The 24,246-nt window shown below is 51.9% G+C and overlaps 1 protein-coding gene across 1 annotated transcript in view; it reads left to right on the forward strand.

Annotated features, from left to right (window-relative positions):
- Nucleotides 1-24,246, forward strand: part of PAX5 (paired box 5) — a 165,110-nt gene that overhangs the window by 111,587 nt on the left and 29,277 nt on the right. Inside the window, exon 6 of the mRNA XM_068552469.1 lies at nt 11,437-11,538. Within this exon, the coding sequence (XP_068408570.1) occupies nt 11,437-11,538 (102 nt within the window). The remainder of the gene's footprint in view (nt 1-11,436; nt 11,539-24,246) is intronic.

A 24,246-nucleotide genomic window follows, 5' to 3' on the forward strand; every position in this document is an offset into this window, starting at 1 on the left:
CATGGTTCCGAGACATTGGGAGGCAAGAATACATCTTCAATATCCTCCAGCCAGCTTGGGTGGGTGCGTACCATAACCAGGAGTGGAGGCGAGGAGGGTTTCCATCAGCAATCGAATCTCCTGGTGGTCTTTTCCATGGCCATGCACCGTACAAGGGTTCTCCAAGGACCCATCCTGGACTGAGATGGACAACTGGGCTTTTCTCCATCTGCTACTTATGATTATATAGGTCCCAAGCCAACTTTCAAAACAGTGGTTTGTCATATCAGTTTCTCAGATAAGAGATGCACATAATCATGCTGGAGAGTCAGAAGTTCACCCTCCTCCAATGACAGCACCCAGGTTCATCTCCGTGAACCAGCATCCCTGAACCTCGACCGCTGCAGCGGCGAAGGCTCTGGAGGTCTGTAAGCAGGCAGCTTGCCCTCCGCCAAGCACCCCAGGCTGCTGAGGTTTGGGCTTCTTATGTCGGATTATGTTGTTTTCCCGTCTCCATCCTTGCTGCTCACCTGTCACTTCTCCTAACATCAGTTTGCCTGGCTCTAGAAGTCTCTCTCTCTCTTCTTATTTTGCTGTTTTCAATCTGCTGGCAGCTGGGAAACCAAGCCACTGAGCTCGTTGGAACTGTGTGCAGATGAGGACCTGACCTGCCAGAGCTGGTGCCCAGGGGGCCTCTAGGGACAGGCTTTGTGCCCACCTTTTGGCTACTCACAGCCAGATTGTCAGGACTGAGGTTCCCTGATGGCACATTTCGGATGGGCGGGACTTCACTGCATTTTCTGTCTGTGCAGGGCTGGGTGCTGGCATGGGGGAGGCCTGGTGGGACCATAAGCTGTGGATGTGTGACTTGGCCAAGATGCTCCTGGCATCATGATGTTGTCCTTGAAAGCGAGGAGTTCCCGCCATGACAGCTCTGGCCCAGGAGCTGCTGAGGTGGGAGCAGGGGGGAGGGGGGGGGAGTGTGCCCTTTGTGCATCCTAGATTCATTATTACCTCCCCTTCAAGACTGTCAGTGAGCCCCTTGGGGCACAGACAGTGTCTGATTCTTAAGAAAAAGTTAATTTTAAATCAGAAAGTTAATTTTGAATAAAAAGTAATACATGCATGTGGTTAAATATTTAAACCATACAGAAAAATATAAAATGAAAAATAGTTCTCCTTTCCCCAACCTCAGCCCTCCCATCCGTAATCCCTCACCCCAAAGTTAACCGTGTCTTGTGTATACTTTCAGTAACATTTTTATGCATCTATCAGCAGATAGATTTATCCACTTTTTACTGGCACAAATAAAATCACACTGTGCACAGTGCTCTTCTGCACTTTGCTTTATTCACTCGATAATGTATCTTGGAGCTCTTTCCACAGTCCGCACACTCAAATCTGCCTCGTTGTTTTTCAGAAGTGTGCAGTATTCCATCACAGGGAAGTATCATAATTTATTTAATCCAGCCATTATGATAGACACTTGGATTGTCTCCCTCCCTCCCCACCTTCCCTCCTTCCTTCCCATTAAATGTAAATCTTGGTGTACTTTTCTGTGTGTTTCCGTAGGTAAAGTCCTAGAAGTAGAATTGCAGGTCAAAAGGAGGTGTGTTTTGTTTTTTGCAATTCACCTATTGAAGAAGAATAATGAGGGGAGGGGGGTGGTAAAGGTATGGACTGTGGCATCAGTTGGCCTCAGTTTGCCTCCAAGTGCCACTATCTTATCTGCAAATTAGGGATTATAAAGGTTTATATCTCCCAGGGTGGCTGTGACACTTAAATGAGATCATACATACAAGCACTTTGAATGGTGCCTGGCGCATGGTAAGAGCTGAATAAACAATCATTGTTATTGTTGTGGATATTATTATTACTGTTATTATCATCTCCAGGTCCTCTGGTGCTAGAACTCAGTAGGGATCAGATAATGCATGAATGAATGAGTGAACAAATGAATGAGTGAAGACCTGAGCTAGCCCACAGTGGCCCTTGCTGTCCTCTTGCTGTAAATACTGGCTTCCGTCTCTCCCTGGAGCAGCGCCTGTCCTGGCAGGGACGCCCGGAGCCATGAGCGTGGCAGAGCCACTTTGCAGTCTTGCTCACTAGAACCCTGCCTTTGTTGGTTTATTACGTTGGATCAACAGTTGCTAGTTGAGGAAGATCATGTCATAAATGTACATGGAAATATTGACTGAGCCCCAGTATCTGCTCTAAAATGCCAGGCAGATGAAATTCAAACATTTTCTTGAAATTGAAACACAGTTGTTGGAGTCCGGAAGTTCCCAGTGATTCCAGGGGAGTAGATGAGGTCGGTTGGAATGAAGGAATGGGGAGGCTTGAGGCTGCAAAGTAAACAGAGCCCTGATGAATGAATTCTCAGAGTTGTCTTCCCTGCTAGACAAATCCAGATTAGATCTTTAGCCAGGGCAGTTAGAGGAGGGCTAGTCAGAATTAGTTGAAAGTGGGGATTAAGTAATTTGGGGGAAAGAAATTGAGGGTTATTATTTCTAAGTAAATAACACCACCTAAACTAATGGCTGATAAACCTGTCATTAGGAGCCGGCCAGGTCTGCTTTAATGACTGGATAGGCCCGTCTGCAATTAGCACGTCCATTGTGTGCAGGCAATTGGGCTACTCCCTCGTTGCCAGCCTTTCCCCTCTAGGTGAAACACTCCCCCTGCGCCCACCAGCTCACACACCCTTTGCTTGTGGCAGGTCTGAACAAAGGGAGACTCCGGAGCAGCCCCTGTTCAAACTGTCACACATTTCAAACGCCAGCTGGAAAGAACAAGCCTGGTGGCATACGCACTTCATGTACACACACGCCGGGGGTTTGTGCAGCAGGATTAATCCCCTTCCCAGATCCTGGGTGTCGGGTTGTTCCTCTTTCCCTCTCCTACGGCGGCAACTGTTTACTGTCACCTGCTTTGGTGTTGGTTGAAAATCTTCAACTCAACTCACTCAGGGTTTGTTGGCTTTTTCCTATAACGAGTGTCAAAGTATAATTTTTAAAAAATTAAGAACATAGCTCATGTACAAATATAGAATGAACACATGAAGATTTTACTCAACTCGTATTAATGAGCGAACCTATAAAAAGATAAAAGTGGTTCCAAGAACATTTGAGGAACAGGGTTTATATTGTCCATGGAGAAAGGCATTTTTAAAAAATGTTGGAATAAAATTGCTAGATTAGATACAAAATTGGTTAATGCCCTATAGGGCAATAAACCCAAACCTTTGGGGTTATCTTTTCTACTTGATAGAAATCTACACATTAATGTGTAACTTCCCTATTTCTAGGCTCTAATCAAACAGTAAAGAATCATCAAACACAGGCATATTCTCTTAGAAGTATGATCCTTGGGTGTGCCTGTTAAATAGTGCCCTGTGACATTGAAAGGCTATGCTTCCCACCTTTATGACCTTTTCTTTTTAAGTTTTCATAATGTTTCTTAACATGCAGAAGGCTTTCTCATGGTTCTGTGGCTCTGAGGAAGTGTTTTCTGAGAAAATGTTGTAGAAGTAGAAGTGTCTGCAGTTCTGGTTAAATTATTGAACCAAGACAGAATCAGAAGCGTTGGCTTCAGAGCCCTCACTGAGTTCCTGCGCGATTCCAAGCTGTCCTTCAGGGTGAGCCGAGCGGTTTGGTGGCTGGATGCCGGGGCTCTGGAAGAGCAGCCTTGACAGGCCATCCAGACAGACGGTAGGGCAGGGACAGGGCAGGGGGCTGAGAGGAGGTTGCCAGGAAACAGAGTGAAGGGAAGAACAGTCTGACCTGGCAGGTCGGGCCAGGGAGGAGAGGGCACCGAGGCAATGGAGAGTCAGGCGGGGCTTGGGGACTGACTGGGCTTGAGGGAGAACGGGTGTCTTGGAAGCTGGCGAGGCTGGGAGGCTGGGACTGTCCCCTCACCCCCCCCGAAACAAGGAAGATGGCAGGCGGTTAGGATGGCCGCAGGGAGCTGGCTGTGGTCGTGCCCCAGTTTCTCAGCAGTCGCCTCCTGCAGTGCTTTTCCTCCATCCCCTGGCCTGTTCTGCCCTGCACGGTGGTTACCTCTTTCGTAGTTACCTGGACACCCAGGAAGGGCTCATGTCCTTAAAAGGCCTGGCAGCTGGTGAAGTTGGTGGGGGTGATGGTGTGGGGAGGTTCAGACAGGATTCGAGAGCTTTGAGGATAGGAAAGGTTGAGAATTGGCCGTCTGAGGGCTAACATGGGCTTCGGATAAGTTTTCTTTGGCCCTCAGTGTACATTTTAGAAACTGGATTTGAGTCAACATTCACATAGACAGGCGATTCCCAAATGAAATGAAACCAGCTTCTTCTGAAAACTAGCCACAGCCGAGTAGGACCTGCTTTCCGGGCCAGGTGCCTGTTCGCCCTTGTGGACACTTGGTGAGGAAGCCATGGCAGTAAAGTGCAGGTCGACAGCCCCCATCTCCTGCCGTAAGTTCCTTTCCTGAAGACAGAAACAAGACTGATGCTTACCCTCCTTTCACTAGGATTTAATCCAGGGGCCCCAGGGTACCTGAGGCTTTAGGCAGGAGTGCTGAGGCTAGGTGGGCAGGAACTTCCATCTCTATAGCAGCTGGCCCAGCCTCCATTTCCAACAACACAGGGGTAAAATGAGGCTTCTGACCTATAGAATGTTGGAGCAGAAAAAACCCTCAGAGGCCATCTGTTCCCACTGCTTGAGTGTTCTGATGGGAAAACTAAGGCCCAGAGAGGTGGTAGAACTTACCTGAGGTCACACAGCAAGTCACCATTGCCCCAGCCTGGGGTGTGCAGGCTTCCTGGGCATTAAGAGTCTCCAGTGGATATGATCGCCAGTTTGGAAGGGACTTAGCCTTCCCCAGCCAGCTCTGCCATATTCCCTTAGAGCTTGGGCTTTGTGGGTGGAGACTACCCTCCTCTGGGCAGAACCTCCAACCCAAGGCTGTCAAGGCTGGCAGACCTGCTCTGGCCATTGAACCATCACCAGCATCCTGCTCCCATCTTGTTCACAATAATTCATGCCTCCTCAGTGGCTCGCTTTCTTCTTTCTCTCGCTCACACACAGTCAGGCAGGTAGAGGGGGAGTTTGGTTGGTGCCCTGCGGTATTCAGAATGAAGGGTTTGCACACTGTCAGGGTAATGAATTCTGTAAGGGTTTGAAGTGAGGGGATGGGAGGATCTCCATGTCATGTGTCTGGGAGTGACAACCCCCAGTGGTTAATTACTGCCACACGATGAGAATGGAGCTGGTAGCAAAATGAGATAAGTTCATTATGAGCTAAATTTGAAGTTAATTGGATTCAGATTTCCCCCCATTAGTGTACATAGAGAGAGCCTACCTAGAAATGGCCTGTATGAAAAAGAAAAAGTTGCATCCAAGCAAAAAAACAGATAAATCAGGCCTAGTTATCTTGTGGAGTTCATGATGAAGGGCTTTCTGAGATGTTGATGAGTTGGGAACCAAAGTTTCTTTCAGACGGGAGAACCAATGTCTTTTGATTAGTTTCACCTTGGCAGACGTTTTCTGAGCACCTACTGTGTGCCCGGCCAGTGCAGGGAAGGGAGGGATGTGAGCAGCTCTTGCTGTCTGGGGACCTCCAGTTTACGGGCAGGAAAAGGACAAGCGCCCAGTGTACTGGGGGAGTGTGAGGAATCTGGTGCCAGAATGCCTAAGTTTGGATATGGCTCCATCTCTTACTAGCTGTGAGACCTTGGGCAGGTACCTAACCTCTTTGTGTTTTAGTTCCACATCTGTAAAATGGGGATAATAGTAGGACTTACCTTACAGAGTTTCTGAGCATTAAATGGGTTAATATCTACAAAACACAGTGAACAGTGTTTGGAATGCTGCCTAGTGTTAGAACAGTGCCTGGCATATAGTAAGGGCTGCAAAAATGTTGGCGATCATGATTATCAGCTGTACGACCTTGGGCACATCAACTGCTTGAGGCCTTCATTTCCTCATCTGTAGAGTGGGGAAAATAATAGCACCCACATTCTGGGGTTGTTGTGAGTGTTGACTGAGATAAGGCATGTAAAGTACTGGCCCAGGGCCTGGCTCATAGGAACCTCTAAGGAAGTTGTTGCTCTGTTGGTTGACTAGTCACCAAAGTGGCCCAGATTCAAGGCAAGGGGACATAGACCCCTTCCCTCTATGAGAAGGCTAGCAAAGAAGACAAGTTTTGCGGACATGTTTTAACACTGTCACAGCAAGCACCACATTGTTTTGCTCCCAATAAATACGCTCTTTTTCCAATTACAAAAGGAAGACTGAAGCTCAGATGATTGTATTACTTGCCAAAGGTCAGATGGCTGGGAAGTGGTGGTGCTAAGTTTGCACCCAGACCTGTGTGATTCCAAATTCCACGCCCCCTGCCAGGCCCAGGAGTCCAGATTTGGCTCTGGAGGCAACTGGGGGCCTCTATGAGAGTTGAGCAGGTGAAGGTGGCTTCGTGCCCCCTGGAGCCTGACACCCGCTGCACTGGCTTGAGCGTCTCCTCCCTCGGGATGGGTCTGGCCTCCAGAGGCCACTTCCTCCACCAGTGTCAGCTGTGGCTAAGCCAGCCCTGCGCCCCCTCCCCTTCACTCGTTTGTATTTTGAGCATTCCAAACTCACGCACCTCCAGGGCCAACAGTCTACTTTTGTCCCTTCCCTACCATCGTCCCTCCGTGGTTTTCCAAAGTTAGTCATTTGGAACCTGAACTTGAAGTTCTCTAAGGGTTCTGACCTGGGATTGTGTGGAGGACAGCAACCTGCTGCAAAGGTGCGGGGAGACCAGAGTTCAGTTCCTGGCTTCCATCGCCTGTGCCAGGCGCGGCCCTCCGGCTTCTCGTTCTTCTGCACAGCTGCACAGCACCCCAGTGTGTGTGCGCACCACAGTTTATTCACCCGGTTCTCTAGGCTTGGGCCTTAGGTCGTTTCCAGTACTTTGTAGTTACGAATAGTGCTGCAGTGACTAACCCGTGTGTATGCATTTTTGTATTGCTGAAGGCGTATGTATGTTCAGGGTAAATCCCTAGAAGTGAGATTGCTTGTTGGAAGGGTAAACGCTTGTGCAGTTTTGTTAGATGTTGCCAAATCCCCCTCCACATGGGGTTGTACAATTTTGCATTTAATTTGCATTTCTAGTATTATGAGTAAACTGAACGTCTTTTCAATTTGTTTGTCATTTTACATATATATATATTTTTTTTTTTTTGGTGAGTTTTATGTTCATGAATTTTGCGCATTTTTCTACAGGATTTTTGTTCTTTTCCCTTTGATTCTTATGTGCTCTTGATATATCGGGATAGTAGCTGTTTATCTACGGTATATGCTGCAAATAATTTCTTCCAGTCCGCCATTTATCATTTGACTTTGCTTATTTTGTTTTTACCAGGCAAGAGATTTTTGGTCTGTTTTATTAAGTAATCCATTTTATCAATCTTTTCTTTTATTGTATATTTTTTGCTTAAAGATAATTTTATTTGGTTTCAGAAACAGTTTAATAGTATGTCCTTCCTACATTTTTGGTGTCAAATGACTTTTTCTTTTTCAAGATGATGGTGATGATAGATGGCAAGAATAAAAAATAACAGTGCTATTGAGATATACTTCACATACCATACAATTCACCCATATGAGGTGTACAATTCAATGACTTTTAGTGCACTCACAAAGTCATGCAACCATCACCATGACCAATTTTAGAACATTGCACCCCCCCCCCCAAAAAAAAGACCTCATATCCATTAGCAGTTCCTCCCTTCCCCCTGTTTCCCACCCCCAGACTAAGGCAACCACTAATCTACTTTTTGTCTCCATAGATTTGCCTATTCTGGACATTTTATATTAATAGAATCATACAATATGTAGTCTTTTGTGGCTGGCTTCTTTCACTTAGCGTAATGATTTCAAGTTCATCCATGTTGTAGCATGTATCAGTACTTCATTCCTTTTTATTGCCAAATATTCCATTGTATGGATACACCATATTTTCTTTATCCATTCATCAGTTGATGGATACTCGAATTGTTTCTACTTTTTGGCTACTATGAATAATGCTGCTTTAAGCATACGTGTACATGTTTTGTGTGGACATATGTTTTTGTTTCTCTTGGAGTGAATTACTGGGTCACATGGTAACTCTATGTTTAACTTTTTGAGGAACTTCCAGACTTTTCTAAAGTGGCTGCACCATTTTATATTCCCACCAGCAGTGTATAAGGGTTCCAATTTTCCACATCTTTCCCAATGCTGTCAAAATCTTTTTGATTATAGCCATTCTAATGGGTATGAAGTGGTGTTTCATTGTGGTTTTCATTTGCATTTCCCTGATAGCGAATTGGCCATTTTTGTATATCTTCTTTAGATGGGATCAGGGTTTTAAAGCATATGTAACAGCGGCAGAAACCGTTGAGGTTCAGATGTGACCAAAGAACAGCCCCTGTTGAAGAAAGAACCAAATCCCAGGAGACAGGAGAGCTGGATTCCAGTCCCAGCCTTGCCTCAAATCAGTAGAGTGTCATGGGCAAGTCCCTTCCCTTCTCAGGAGCCTCTTATCCCTCTCAGGCAGACAGGTGGGGTGTGGACCTCGTGCAGCTTGGCCCCAGGAGCCCCCTGCACCAGGCAGCCTCCTATCAGGATAATGCCTGCATCTTTCAGGAGGCAGATCTGGCCTCCTGCTGGTGTGGTCCTGGCTCCCACCTCAACACATATATCACAAAAACCGTGTAGTTGAATTTCCTTCTGCATGAGGGAGCCAGTAAGCCATGGTGACGCTGTGGCCTGAAGGCAGGGCTCAGCCTGCTGTCCCAGCTGCGAGTCGGGTGGACAGAAGCACAGCCATGTACCTGTGCAAGGCAGTGGAGTGGACTGGCTAAACATATGGTCTTTGCCACTGGATTGCTTGGGTTCAAACCCTGGCCCTTACTGTGCAGCCCTGGACAAATTACTTGACCTTTCTCTGTCTCATTATCCTATAAAGTGGGGAAAGTATCGGTACCTTACCTCATAGGGTTGTTGAGGGTTAAATGAGTTAATGATTTAAAAGACGGAGAATAGAGCCTGGTGTTTACAATTTCTATGTAAGCATTTGTGGTTTGTTGTTGTCATCAGGGTGTTTGTGGTTTGAGTCTGGGGCCGGGGCCGAGTGGGTGTGCCACGGGTCGGTAGGGAAGCCGACGCATTAGAGCAGCCCCAGCCTGTGCTCTCTCTACACGTTTCACAGTCTGGCCCCTGGCACCACGATCTTGCACCGAGTATTCTGACACTTGTGCTCACTCTGCTTCCTGAGACATCTTTTCAGTGGCCCTTGGGTCACCAAATCTCTGTAGCAAGTGTGGAGAAGACTGTGTTGGGCCTGGGTGCTCCCCCAACCCCCAACAGGATGCTGCTTAAGATAGAGGTGGCTCCTGGGCTGATGTTAGGAAACATGGGCAGACGTACCTGGGCCAGTTGCTCCCCTCTCCCTGCCATGGGTCTCAGTTTTTCCCTCTGCAGAATGGCACAGGGGTTGGTCAAGAAGAGCTCTGCGAGCCCTTGACCCCAGTTGGAGGGGAGTATTATGGCCTCCAGAGAGTTCCTGCTTCTCTAGCAGGGCCGCGCCTTTTGTTCACTTAAATGTTTGTAGGCCTCTGCCATTGCAGCCTTAGGGTACAAAGACTTGATCCTGGGGCTTAGACTGTGCAGAAAGGAGCTGCCGTGGAGGGCTGTGGTTGCTGGGTCAGAAGAAGGAGGGGATGCGGGGGGGCCGGGAGGGGGCAAGCCTCTTGAAATCACCATGTAAGTGTGGTCAGTTCTGTCAACCCCACTTTTCTGTCTGATCTCAGCTCTCATGGGGAGTCACGTGCAGTTCGGGGGGCGATCAGGACTCCGGGAGGTAAACCTTGGGGCACCTGCTGTGCTGCAGCAATGCCGCGTGTGAAGAGACACGAGCCATGCTTGTCACAAGCCAGATGCCCAGTCCAAAGCCAGGGAGGTGCTGAGCAGAGGGAGGGGGCCGGGGGCCTTGTGCTCTGTAAGGGTCCGGAAGACAAGCAGAACCTGTGAAATGAGGCAGCCTCTGGGCGCTGGCTGGACAGTCTTTGAGTGACTGGCACTGGAAGGGCTGTTATTTCATATGGGGGACCATTTATAGGCTCATACCACACGCTGCCTTGGATTCTCTGGGCGGCATTGGTCAGAGGTGGTCCCTCCTCTTGGGCCACCTGCTAGCGGTGCGGGAGCTCAAAGTCGTCTACCTGTGTCCTGCTGGTAGCACCCCACTGGGCCCTAGGGGAGGCTCCTGGGCCCCAGCCTGGCTCTGCAGGGTCAGGGGCTGGTCCCCCACACCGCTGGACCTCTTCTGGCCTTCCTGGTCCTCAGTGTCCACATCCAGAAGAGGTCAAGGTTCCGCCCTCTCTCCCTCCCTCATCCCAAGGGCACCTGATTTCCCACCCATTTCCCAGGATGGCTGACAGCAGGGGCATCCCTTTCTTTTAGGGGCAACTGCCAATTCCGCCCACCAGGGTAGGGTCTCGTCCTCAGAGCTCAGCAGGTAATCACTGAACAGTCCCGTCTCCCAGGGTCTGGATTGCTGGTCTGTGCGTGAGCACCTTGGTACATACATGTGACTGGCAGTGTTTGAAGAGCTGTAGCCCCGCTCTTTCCCTGAGCGGCAAACCTCAGTGGCACTTCCCTTACAGAGTTCTACCACTTTGGGGTTTTCTTCCACACGACCTGGAACCCAGACCACTTGGCTGCTGCATTCATTCACACATTTATTCATGAAGACCTACTATAGATGCTAAGCCCTGTGGTGGAGGCAGGTGTTCTGGGTGCTGAACGAGGGGTCGCCCCTGCCCTCAGGAGCTGACAGCCTGCAACGAGGTGGACATGTGCCCACTGGATGTCTGCCTCCGAGGGCTGAGGCCGTAACCTCCATGTCCCAGAGTCCAGAACAGTGTCTGGTGTCAGGAGGTGCTTCCTGCACCATCACTGAATGAATGACAAGCTCTAAGCCCAAAGAGGAAAAGTTCAGTGAGGACCAGATACGGGTCTGAGGCAGGCAGAGCCCCGCACACTGTCAAGGAAGAGGAGGAGGGAGGCGGTTGAGCTGGTCTTTGAAGGAGGCTGGTGTTGGGCCGTGTGCAGAGGGCACAGCAGAAGAAAAGGTGTGGGATGGAGAAGTCCAAGCCCTACATGGGGAGTAGAGAGCAAGGGGAGCTGGTCAGAGCTCCAGTTTCCCAGGGATGTGGCAGAGCCATCCCTGCTTCCTGCTGAGTGGAGCCTGGGCGGCTGGAGGGGTGGGTAAGCGTGTGTGTGTGTGTGTGTGTGTGTGCACGCACGCGCATGCGCGCGTGCATGCACATGCACGTGGACTGGAGGCACATTGGTGTTAAGCATCCAGACGTGACAAATGTGCAGATGTCCAGGGAGCTGTGGACATGAGCAGCTGGCCGTGGAGATGCTCACCCTGTGATTTGTTGCTTTGATTCCTCAGGCCGCGACTTGGCGAGCACGACCCTCCCCGGGTACCCTCCGCATGTCCCCCCCGCCGGACAGGGCAGCTACTCAGCACCGACACTGACAGGGATGGTGCCTGGTGAGTTTGCGCTCTCTGCGTCTCTGTAGCAGGCGACGTTCGGGGTTCCGGGGGGCATCCCCGCAAACAGCCCAGATGACCTCTCTGCTTCTGAGAAGTGGACCGGAATAAATGAGGCAGAGGTCTGCACTCTCGGCCTCTTTCTCTGCAGCTGGGTTGGCAGTGGGGCTGGACCAGCCAGCGGCAGCACCTGGGAGGACATCAGAGAGAGGGGGGCCCTTGACTGTCGCTCAAACACCCCTCACTGGCTACACAGGGAGCCTGAACACAGAGGGGGACGGGACCTGGCCGAAGGTCAGAGAGGGGCCGGGACGTGCCTAAGTCACCCATCAAGTAGGAGGCTGAGCCACGACTAGAAGCCATGACCCAGCGTGAACCACCCTTAGACCAGGCAGGAGGGCCCCTGCTCTGGAGCCACCTCCACACTGCAGGGGCAGTGTCCCCCCACCCATGGACTGGGGAGTCTGCAGGCCAAGGGGACGTGCCCATCTGGTGCCCATACCCCTCCTTCTAGCCCACCCAGGGGTCCTGCCCAAACAGCCCTAAGCTTCTTCCAGCCCCCTCCCAGCCCACGTCACAGACGCGTGCACCCCAGGGCCTGAGGACCGACTCTTCGCGACGGTGTGGACAGAGCTTGGACGTGAAGGCTGGGCGTCCACACCTGCGTTCGAGGCCGGGGTGAGGATGAGTGGGCTGGGCATGGGAAAGGAAGCTAGGCAGACCAGAGCTCGGGCGGGCTTTCCCCACGCAGCCAGAGCCCGGCGCAGGCGCCAGGGAGTCCCAGAATTCTAAATTCGCTCCTGGCCTTCCAGGTTATTACGAAGATGTATTTAACAAGGTAGGAGGACAGAGCATATTTCATTTAACGGTTTGTTAGCTTGATTTATGACTTTTAAATATGAGACATATGGAAAATGGCCTCCGTGTGTACTCTTGCCCTGGGCCTTGCCAACGCTGGGGAGGCCTGCCAGGTTCACGCCTGCAAAGCCTTTGCCTTTTCTGCCGCCAGGATGGGCCGTGGCAGAGCACAGGGAGACACCATGCTCAGGGCAAGCGGAGGCGGTGGGACACATGCCCTCCTGCCCCCCACTCCACCTCCACTCATCTCTCAGCCCTCAGCAAATTGGGCAGCCTTAGGAGATGGACCCTGCCTTCCGTCTATGGAGCCCTTTGTCAAGTGCAGAGTGCTTGCCCAGGAGCCCTTTGGTGTTACAACCTTGTGTGGTGGGCAGGGTCCCAAGGGTCAGAAGGAGACTGAGACTCAGAGAAGTTAGGGAACTGCCCAAGGCTGCAGAGCTTGGTGGTGGGAGATCTTGAATCTGGGTCTTCTGCCCTCCAGTTCAGCACTCCTGTCCTCTGCCATCGTGTACGTTCAGTCTGTCAATGCACGCTTTCAGTGATAGCAGAGGGGGAGGCGGCAACCCTGGGCCCTGTCCCGAGAACACATTGGCAGGTGAAGCAGACGCCACCCGGCTGGCCCTGCTGGCTCCCTGCTGCCAACCCCAAAGAGGCTGAGTTCAGAGGAGCAGCTGAACTTTCCCGAGATTATCCAGACAGAGCCTGCCCTCCAGCCCCTGGGATTCTTCCAGCTCTAATTACCAGGCTCAGGATACAAACGGCTGGGGGCCTGGCAGAGCCCCCAGCGGGAACCGGTGCCCATTAACAGTGGCAGCAGGAATCACAGGCCTGCACAAGGGTACAGTCTAACCAAACCTGCCGGCAGCAGCTGGACTGGGGCAGCCACAGGGGCCAGCCGGGTGGTGTGGTCCCCTGAGACTCTGCAGAGAGGGAGGGTGCACAGTGAGGAGGAAGGAAGACAAGCATTTTGGCGGGGGAGCCCCACGTCTCCCTCCTCCCCCTTTTCCTTCTCTTTCCGCTTTCTCTTCTCATGCAGCTCAGCACTCCTTCAGTGCCAGACCTGGCGTCAGGGCTGGGACTCCACGCTCAGCAGGCAGGTCCTCAGTTCCTGTTCCTCAGTGTCCAAACCAGCATCACATCTCTGGGACTCTGTCTCCAAAATGATTTCCAAACTCATTCTTGCAAGGCTTCATGGGGCAGTGCTGGCCCGCATGCATGGTCTTTGCTGGAACTGCCCAGAGTTGGCCCACAGCAGAGATGGCCCACCTTTCAGCAGAGCAGGTCCCGGGCCTGTCACTCAGGCATCACCATAGTCTGGCCTCAACTTGCCTTTCTGGCCAACTCTCCCAGCCCATCCCCCTCCCTGACCGCTCGCTGGTCCCCAGCAGGCCTCTCAGACCGGTCAGTGTCCCTCCTTATTCTGTGTCTCTGGCTTAGACCACCTCCTGCCTCAGCCTGTTGGGATCCAGCTTCACCTCCAGGGCTGGGCATAAGCATCTCCGCCCCTGATGCCTTTGGTGAGGCCCTGCTCTGGGGACAATGCTGTACATTTGTTTGTTATGCCATGTGGACCAATTAGCTTTGCCACCAGGAGGTGGGCTCACTGAGGCCAGGCCTCTGCCTTAGTCGTCCTCTGCACCCCTCATAGCCCATAACACGGAATAGGTACTTTTTTGTGAGTGTTGGCTGAGGGCGGGAGGGAGGGAAAATTAACATTGACCCGCATATGAGTTTCCTGTGGCTGCTTTAACAAATCAGCACAAACTCGGTGGCTGAAAACAATAGAGAAATTTCTCTCACAGTCCTGGAGCCCAGAAGGCTGAAATCGGTATCACCAGGCCAAAATCAAGGTGTGGGCAGGGCTGTACTCGCTCTGGAGGCCTCAGGGAAAGACCCGTTCCTTTCCTCTGCTACCTTCTTGCGGCTCCTGGCGTTCCTTGGCTTGTGGCTGCATCATTCCAATCTGCAACTCTCTGCCCCATCTTCACATCACTTCTCTCTCTGTGTGTGTGTGTGTGTGTGTGTGTGTGTATCAAGTCTCCCTCAAGCTCTCTCTTGTAAGGATACATGTGACTGTATTTAGGGCCCACCCAGATAATGTGAGGTAATCTTCCCATTTCAAGATCCTTGACTTAATCACATCTACAAGGACCCCTCCCCCCACTTTTTTTGGTCGTATACGTAATGCGCCCTGGTTCTAGGGATTAGAATGTGGATATACCACAACCTGTTTCAGGGTTTCAACTTTGTAGTTGTTCAGATTTCTGATTCATAACCCCTGGGGCTTCTGGATCTGGGAGGCATTCATTCAATTGTGACTGCAGGCGATACCATTTCTAGACCCCAAGGGCATGTTGGCAGCGTTTGGAGAAACAAGCTGAGCAAGGTTTTAGGAGAATCGTTTATCTTGCTTTTGTATCTCTGAGGCTGTTACACAGCGAAGGTCTGTTTCGCTGTATGGAACAGTCCCCCCTCCTCGCCTGGCAGTGAATCCCGAGGGAAACTGAAATCTGAGCTGTTTTTCCTACCCTAGGTTTTGGGAAACATTTGGCTGCCCCCTCTTCCATTTATAAAGGAGGCTTCCATGGATAAGGTCTGCTTTTAGGACAAGTTGAGGAGGGATCATGTCCAGGGAACACTTGGGCAGTTGAACTTTGGGGCCTGGAAAAATCGTACATTTTTCTGTACTGCCAGCTTGGTGGCTTGGACTCTTGTTTATTTCGAATTTGACTCCGCCATCAGGGGTTGTCTGCCCTTTCTGGTTCCAGGGTGTTTTCACACCTGCAAAACAGGGCTACTTGGTTTTCTCTAGCGTTGGTAGATTCAGTTCCTGTGGCTCTGCCAACCCCGCGTAGCCCTTTGCTTTGTTGATTAAAGCAAGTGCGGCACATCACGTCAGCTCAGAGTGGAGACAGTTTTCAGGTTTTATCTTCATCAAATGCCAAAAGTTTTGCACCAAAGATTCCATAGTGTCTTGAGCAGTATAACTAGTTGATTCCCACCTGAAGATATTTGCACAACCTAACAGATATCGACATGGCATTTGAAACTCTTAAAAATTCTAGGCTGGGGGAAAGAAAGGGGCGTTCACTGCCCTTTGGCTTCAGTGAGTCTAAGAAGGAAAGTAACCAACTGTCTTTGAGATGAACCTGGGCGCCCCCATGTATCCTTTACTGGACTCCTCTTTGGGGGCTTCAGGCCAGAGTGCCAGGAAATCCTGTCGTGTTTGCCTTCCCTGTGCTGCAGCAGACGAGCAGCTGTTTGATGGGAGGCCCTAGAAGGAGCCTGGCAGGCTCCTCTGCCCTGGGCGCCCTACTTGCCATGGATTGGTGTACATCACTTCTAGATGCCATTCAGTTAAATTGCTCAATCAACTGATGGCTTTCTTGAAGAAGTGGGAGGTGAGGGTGAGGGTGGAGCAGACCCCTGAGGCCAGTGAGGCCGTCTGGGCAGGCACAGGGCCCCGGATTCCAGCGGGAGGAATGACGGCACCTGCTCCCCTCACACGGGCAGTTTCCTCTGCTTAGCGCGCTCAACCCCCTCTGCTGCTGCCGCTGCCGACTGGCCCAGCCTGCCTGGCTCCCTCTCACCCCCGCGGTATCACCTCCTCAGAGGGGCCTTCCCCATCACCAAATATGTGTTAGTTTCCTCTTGCTTCTGTGATGAGTTACCACAAACTAGTGACTAAAAACAATGATAATTTCTCATCTTACGGCTCTGGAGGTCGGGAATCCAAAATGGGTCTCCCTGGGCTGAATGCCAGGTGTGCCTTCTGGAGGCCCCAGGGGAGAATTGTTTCCTTGCCTTTCCCAGCCTGTAGATACTCTGCATCCCTTGCTTTGGGGCCTCACGTTGGGCTGAGTCTTGATCGTGCCTCCATATTCCAGGTTTGCTCTCTCCTGGCCCCCTCTTCAAGTTAGAAAGACCCTTGTTGTTTTATTGGACTCACCTGCTTAATCCCGGATAATCTCCATATCTTCAGGTCAGCTACCTTAATTCCCCCTTTGCCATATAACCTAACACGATCCTGGGTTCCAGGGATTAGGACGTAGACATCTCTGGGGGATGGCGGTGTTATTCTGCCCGCCACACCATCTGAACCAGAACCCCATCACGACCCTCTCAAAGCATCCTGTTCTTTTCATTTGTGATACTAAGCACAATGGAAGGGATTTAATTAGCGGTTTACTCCTTCCTCATCCAGTTTCCTCTCAGGTCTATACAGTACAGAAGGGTCATACAGCACACAAGGTTCTGTCTGTTTTGTTCGCCGCTGTGTCCCTGGTTCCTGGCAGAGTGCCTGGCCCATAGTAGCACTCAGGCAACAGTAGATGAGATACAAAAGGTGGTGGAGAGGGGTGGTGGTGGCGATGAGGGCTGGGCTGCCAGGGAGAGCTCAGCCCAGTGCTGGGACACTGCCGCCAAGGAGGCTGGGCTGCCCGAGGGCCCGCACTGGCAGCCACGTGGTGCAGCAGGGAGACTGAGTGGTTAAGAGCATGGGCTCTGGAGCCAGACTGCCTGGTTCTGAGTCACCGTCCTGCTTCTTACTAGCTGTGTGACGTGGGGCAAGTTACATAACTTCTCTAGACCCTAGTTTCCTCCTCATCTATAAAATGGGAATGATAATGATAATGGGAATGAGATGTACATGTAAATGATGTACAGTTGGCTCTCTGTATCTGTGGGTTCTGCATCCATGGGTTCAACCAACCATGGATAGAAAATACTTGGAAAAAAATTCCAGAAAGTTCCACAAAGCAAAACTTGAATAGTGTCAGCAACTATTTACATAGCACTTATATTGGAGTAGGTGTTACAAGTAATCAAGAGATGATTTAAAGTATACAGGAGGATGTGTGTAGGTTATATGCAAATATTACATCATTTTATAGAACAAACTTGAGCATCTGTGGATTTTGGTATCCGAGGGGGTCCTGGAACCAATCCCTGGCAGATACTGAGGGACGGCTGTAATAAAGGTAAAAACTCTTAGAACTTTGCCTGGCACATATTAAGTGCAATGTAAGCATTAATTATTATTATTATTCATGATTGCTGTTATTTATACAGGGGTCTGAGCTGGGTGCGGTGGTAAGGAGAGAAGCCTAGCAGGCATGCCTAAAGCTGGCCTGGCCCAGCTGGCATCAGATCAAGAGCTCTCCAGCAGAGCCCACAGCCCATGGATCCCATGGATCAGTGGGAGATCCAGTTAGAGAAGAATCCAGTCACAAACAAGAGCATTGCCAAGCAGGAGTAGGGCAGACTCTGAGTGCCAGGCCTGGAGAAAACGGAGAGGCACCTGGGGTTGGTCCAGTTGAGAAAGGTGTCCTGGTAAAGAGGGCCATGAGCTGGGCTGTAACCAGAGTATCCTTGGCCGTCTGAAGAAGAGGGTGGGGCAGGGAGCTGAGAGTGGGTCCCACCAGCGACTGGAGGGGGTTCACGTGGGCGGGAGCATGGCCCAGCCAGCCCAGCTGGGTAAGTGGGGTTGACAGGAAGGGGAGATGGTTGAGGAGGAGACCGGGGGCCAACAAGGTTAGGATCTGAACTTGCCAACTTTGGAGACCAAGCAGACATCCTGGTGAGGTGCTCTGCAGACAGGTGGTGAAGCAGATCAGGAACACAGGGGCACAGTCTGCCCAGAGAGAGACGTGGAATTGTCCCAAGAGAAGTAGGGGTCCCGTGGAAGGAGTGTGGCTTCGGCACTGATTAGCTGTGGGACTATGCATGAGCTATGTGACCTCTCTGAGCTGCCCTGCCTGCTGTTTTGGAGGAGCATTTGAAATGAAGGTTTGCAGTTACCGAGGCACCAGCCGTGTCAGGTAGAAAGGGTACTGAGGTCTGGAGGGGAGGAGAGGAGGGCTTCTTTTGTCTGTCTGTAGCAAGCCCCTCCCTGACTGAGCATTGCTCGCTCTGTGAAAGGCCTCTTGAGGGGTGGGGGCCCGGCACCAGGCGGGGAGGCAGAAGCTTGGATTCTGGCCGAGCTCAGCCAGGGCCTCACCGTGTGGTCTGACACGCCATTTCCACTCTCTGGGCCTCGCTCAGCCTGTAGAGCAGGGACCATACACTCTGCACAGTTCCATAGGCATGGCCGGGACCCATGGATGGGAGTCAGAGGGACACCTTCTTCAGCCTTGTATAGAGACCCTTCTCCAAAATTAGAACTGAAGGTTTGGGAATGGGCAGGCTTGGGAGGGGCCAGCAGAAGCCAGGGAGGACTTGGCAGAGGGGCTGGAGCATCAGGTAGGAGACTGGATCAGTGCTTTGTCCCCAGGTGCCTCCCCTGGCCCAAGAATCAGAGTGTTTGCTTAGGGGATGAATGGCCTTTGTTTTTAGGTCTTAATTCCCCCTGACCAGGGCTCCTGCTGGTCCTGTGGCCTGGGCACTTTCCAAGCTCCCTCCACACCTTTCCAAGCCCGCCCTGGGCTCGGGGTGCACACCTGTTGCTCGTTCCTGACTCTTTGCTGCCCTCTAGTGGCCTCCAGTCACTCTGCCACACCAGGAACGTAGACCCCAAGAAATGACAGGCACAGCTAGGAGGAAATGGCAGGTGGCCATTCATTTGTCCATTCATTCATTCTCGGACAGTTCCTGAGAGACACTGGGTGCCCGTTCTGGGCTAGGTGTGGTGTTACAGACACAGCCCCTGCCCTCAGGGAGCTCAAAGTCCAGTTGGGGAGACAGATATAAAAAAAAATCATCCCTGCATGCTGTGTTTAGAGCTAAAATCTAGGAATGTGCTGAGGAAATAAAGGAGAGAGACTGCTAGGTCTGCTGGGGCAATGGGGCGGAGTGGGGGAAATCAGGGAAGGCTTCCCCGAGAAGGTCATTTGAGCTGCACATTGAAGGGTGAGTTTGTCAGTCTGAGAAGTTGGAGGGGCATTGCTGGGTGAGGGACTATGTGTAAGAAGACCCAGAGCCTTAACCCCTGGAAACCTCTGTGGCACAAAGTGCTGCAAACAGCAGCCTTGACAGATGGCAGGCTTGGCCCAGGAAGATCTGGACGTGAGTCAGAGGCAAGGCTGCTGTGCCTTCGTAGAATGGAGAATGAGGGGTTTGGAGTGGCCTGATCTGTACAGTGCATGTGACTAAAGCCCCATGTGAACACTGCATTGTAGTGACGCTGGGACTGGGGAGAAACTCCATGTGGGCTTTATGAGTGCTTTGCCGCATTGGGGAAGAAAAGAATTGCAAAAGCAAAGGCTCAGAGATGGAAAGCACGCTGGGGCATGAAGGTCCTACTGGAACTTAGGAGGCTTGGATTTTGATTCCAGCTGCCAGACACTCACAGTGTGACCTTGCGATGTGGTCTTGGGACTTCCTGCTTTCTCTTAAAACAGGAGGCAGGGGGTGAGAAGATTGAATTAGATGCTCCGTAGGGGGCTTTCTGGTCCTGCCACACAAGGGCTTCTAAATCTGTGATGTCCCTGCCTGCTGGTATCACCCCTCAGCTGAACTGGAGGGCTCCCGAGCCTTGCCACCTCTGTTTGACGTGGGCAGCAATTTCCCTTCCAGTTTCCATTCAGCTCTGGGGCTGGGACATGCTAACGCAATGGCCCCTGGGCTATCATATATAATTGGGTAATCACTTCCAGGGAGTGGAGCTGAAGGAATGGTGCCTCAGAATATGCTAATCCCATACACCCATAGCTGTGTCCCCTAACACTGCTGTGACAGGCGAGGACGGCCTTCAGGGCATCCCACCTGGGATGGGTTCTTACAGACTTTGGAGTCTAGAACCTCAGGGCAAGAGAGGCAGCAAAGATGACCATGATTGTTCCCTCATCTAAGCAGAGCGTCCCTTTGGGGAGCACGGAGGTGGGAGGCAGGGCACCTCAGCCTTTTCTCACACACGTCAGGCCCATGGCAAGGACAGGCTGCCCAGGAAGTGGCCACAACTGGGGGAGCTCAGAGCGGGCACTGAGGACACCTTCACCTCCTCTAGGCTACTCTGGGTCCCACCCTCTTGTTAGTTTCCCCATGTCTGCTCCATCCATTCATCCATCCGTCCATCCATCCGTCCATCCATCCGTCCATCCAATCCACCTCCCACCCCATCCTTCCTTTCCTCTTCCCTCCCTCCCTTCCTTCCTTCCAACATTTATTGACCATCTACATGTGCCGGGCATAGCCTAGGGATGTGAGGGGGAGAGCCATGCCCTTGTCCATGGGACATGGACACGAAAAGTTCTCAGTCTCTAGTGCATACAGGCGAGTCAGTAGGGCCTATGAGGACAGGGGTGGCAACAGGTAACCCCAGGGACTCTGGGAGCACAGAGCACAGAGAAGGGGGATCCAGCCTAGAATGGGGATGTCAGGCATAGAAGGCTCCAGAATTTCCCTATAGAGGGGTTTGTTAGGGGGCGGTGGGCATGTCTGAAGCAGCTTTTGCATAGAGTTTTGCTAAAATTGAGCAGACGCCATTGTCCACATCAAAGAATGGGGAGACCAGGGGCAGAGCTAAAGCTTCCCAGTGGTGCCGCCCTGGGTCAGGGGAGGAATCTAGGAAGAGGCGATTCTCAGGCTTGATGTTGTTGGAGCAGCATGTTAGCTGGTGGGAGGTGGAGTGAGGAGGGGGAAATGAATGCTTCAGTCTGGGGCAGGGATAGTGAATATAAAGGTTCTGAGGCATGCTTAGCTTCTGTACATACTGGAGTCCTTCCAAAAACCAAACCAAATCTACTGGGGTCATCTTTGTTCTCCTACCTTTGATCCACTGGAATCTGCAGCCCTTGTCTCTAAAACTTCATCAGCTGTCAGCCCTCAGCTGGATGGACTGCCACCACTAAGCCTGTGGGTCACTCCACCTGCGACGCTTCTCTCCTGAGAACTTCTGGCAGCCCCCAGAGCTCTCGGGGGCAGGGAGAGCAGTGGGGCTTGGCTCCTGGCCTCCAAAAGGAAAATGCTTTGGAATAAAGCCAAATTACCTCCGTCCATAAGTTAATTCCACCAACAAGCCTGGCCTCAACACACATGGTGCTTTACAGTCTATAAGGGAGGCATGCCTGTCACCCCCAGTGGCAATTAGAAAGCACCTTTGAAAAAAAATTTGTATTTATTTATTTTTGGCTGCGTTGGGTCTTCATTGCTGCACGCGGGCTTTCTCTAGTTGAGGCGAGGGGCTCTCATTGCAGTGACCTCTCTTGTTGCGGAGCACGGGCTCTAGGGTACACGGGCTTCAGTACTTGTGGCACACAGGCTCAGTAGTTGTGGCTCGCCGGCTCTAGAGCGCTAGCCAGTAGTTGTGGCGCACGGGCTTAGTTGCTCCGTGGCATGTGGGATCTTCCCGGACCAGGGCTCGAACCCGTGTCCCTTGCATTGGCAGGCAGGCGGATTCTCAACCACTGCACCACCAGGGAAGTCCTGAAAGCACCTTTGAGGTTGGAATGTTTATCCGTATTTCAGAGGCAAGCGAGCTCAGTTCAGAGAGGTGCCGTGCCTCGCCAGGGTGCACAGACAGTCAGGGGAGCAGCTAGGCCTGGTGCCTGGAACTCTGGTTCCGAGTTCACCCAACCCCTGGTGCCCATAGAGAGTGAGAGGGAATGGGCTCTGGGCCCTGGAAAAGGCCTTGGTTTCCTCAGTCCTCCCTCAGGGCTGTGGATGGCCTTCCTGATCCAGAGATCTTTTATGGCTTGGGAGAAGTCCTTCCCAGCTGGGACACCAGGGGACCACACTTCAGGTTCCAGTACGTCCCCTTCTACTGCCCATCTTCACCTGTCCACGTCTCAGCCATCCTCCTAGGCCCCGGTCAAGTGCTCTCCTTCACAGGAAGCCTACGCTCCCCACCCCGGGGCTCATCTCTCCCCTGAGCAGCGCCAGGGCACTGCCCGTGGTCCGCCTCGCTCAGAGCTGGAGTGACCGGGCTCTCCCAGCTCCTGGTTGCTCCTCTTGCAGTCCTCCACCTGCCCAGTCCCTGCACACAGTAGGCGCTCCATGGATATGGGTGGGATGTATCTGAATCAGGCACGTGCCCTCCCGACCTTGTCTGGTCCAGAGTCAGGGACTTGGGGCCCGACTGCATAATTAAACGGGGCTTCAGCTCGACTTACACACCCTGGCCCGCTCTTCCCATATTTGCTCTGGCTCCTCACTGGAAGACGCTGAGACAATGGCCCTTGTTACCCTCTGTTTGAGTTATTTATTTTTTTCACTTTTGCCTCCTTCCCCTCTCGGGGGACTCGCCTCTCGCCCTCATCCCTCATGTTTTCCCTTTCACTTGACTGTCACTCTCATTGTCCTCCTGGGGCAGGGAACGCAGGGTGACAGGCAAGGGGAGCCCAACCGGGCCGGGGAGGCTGGAAATATAGTCATTAATGGGACCCGAGAAGCCCAGATGTCCTCCCTGAATGCGGGTAATTTGTTTTTAATGAAAAACCACGCGGTGACCCTGAACAAATGAATTTTCTTTATAAGGAGTCTATGTGCAACGGCACAGATAAAGGACCCGAATCAGGGAGACTTAGATCCAGGGCTGAAAGAAAGAGAGAAAGAGAGAGGGAAGGAGTGGGAATGAGAGCAAGACATAAAAGAGGGGGGAAAGGAAATTTTAAGATGACAACTGTGTTATCATGTCCTTCTGTCTGAAGCGCAATCCCAGGTCACACATGCCTTGGGCATTGTCCTGCCAGAGCAGGATGCATGACAGTTGTGGCCATTTTGAGGTCTTGTTCACAGCAATGAGAAGAACATGAACCACCATCTGGACAGATCTTTACAAAGTACAAGCCTTTTTCTTGTGTGACCTCAGCAGGTCCCCACCATAGCATCAGGAGGGCATGGTTTTTAGCCCCATTTCACAGAGATGAAAACCGAGGCTAAGGTCACACAGCTAGCGAGCGGTCGGGTCCAGATGACAAGGGAAGGACTTTGCCAATTTGGAGTTTGACTCTTAGAAACACAGTGCTTTCTCTGGCAGGACCCAAGAGAAGTGTGCTGCACGGGCAGCTCTGAGATAAGGGGAGGTCCCGGGTCTGCACTGAGGAGTGTTGGATTGAAGCAGATCCCCACAGCCGCAGAACTCTGTGAATATGCAGACTTTCTGAGAGTACTTTGGGTGGGGGGTTCCTAGAAAGAGAACTCCCCAGGAAGGAGTCGGAGCCGTTTGCAGAAACGGCTGCAGGAGAATTGGAATCTGGACAGCAGCTGTGTATCACCTACCACCACCCAGGACCCTAGGAGGGGAACGTAGAGCAGGTACCTGGGGGCAGCAACAAAGGTACTGGTTCAGCAGAGGCCCTGCCCGTGGCATTGGGGGAATCTGCCCGCGGGCAAAGCACTGCAGGCAGCTAGCACAGGTCTAGGTTGGGGTGCAGCTGTGGGGTGTTGGGTGCGGATCTGTTCTAACACATGCCTCAGAGAGGGCTGGAGATGGCCCTTGTACACTCTATAGCTACTTCTCCCTTTGCCAGGGATGGACAGGGCTGGACTGACCTTAGAAATCAGCAGGGGAGTGTGCAGATGTGGTCAAGGAAAGGACTTGTTCAAGGTCGTACAGCAAGTCAGAGGAAGAGCCAGGCTGGCTTTCTTTCTGTGGCAGCAGCCTGTCCTCTTGTCCCCCCTTGGGCTGGTGGGAAATACCACACCCTCTAGTTCTTCACCGAAGCAAAAAAAAGGAAGCTTTGTGTCTCCTGACTTCATGCAGGCCTGGCATTCCTGGGGTGGTCCCTGGGTGACCCGGCTTCTAGAACAACTCAAAGCACGACTCTCGCTCCACCCACCCCAACCTTCTCATGTTCTTCCTGAGCCCAGATCTTCCCCAGGCCCTACCTGGTCAGCTGCAAGAGCATCTCCCGGGATGCAGGCTGTGCCCGTCCCCAGGCCGGTCAGAGCTTCAGCCTGGGGCCATGCTGAGGT

Source organism: Eschrichtius robustus, chromosome 10, assembly GCF_028021215.1.
Source record: "Eschrichtius robustus isolate mEscRob2 chromosome 10, mEscRob2.pri, whole genome shotgun sequence".
Lineage (NCBI taxonomy): Eukaryota > Metazoa > Chordata > Mammalia > Artiodactyla > Eschrichtiidae > Eschrichtius > Eschrichtius robustus.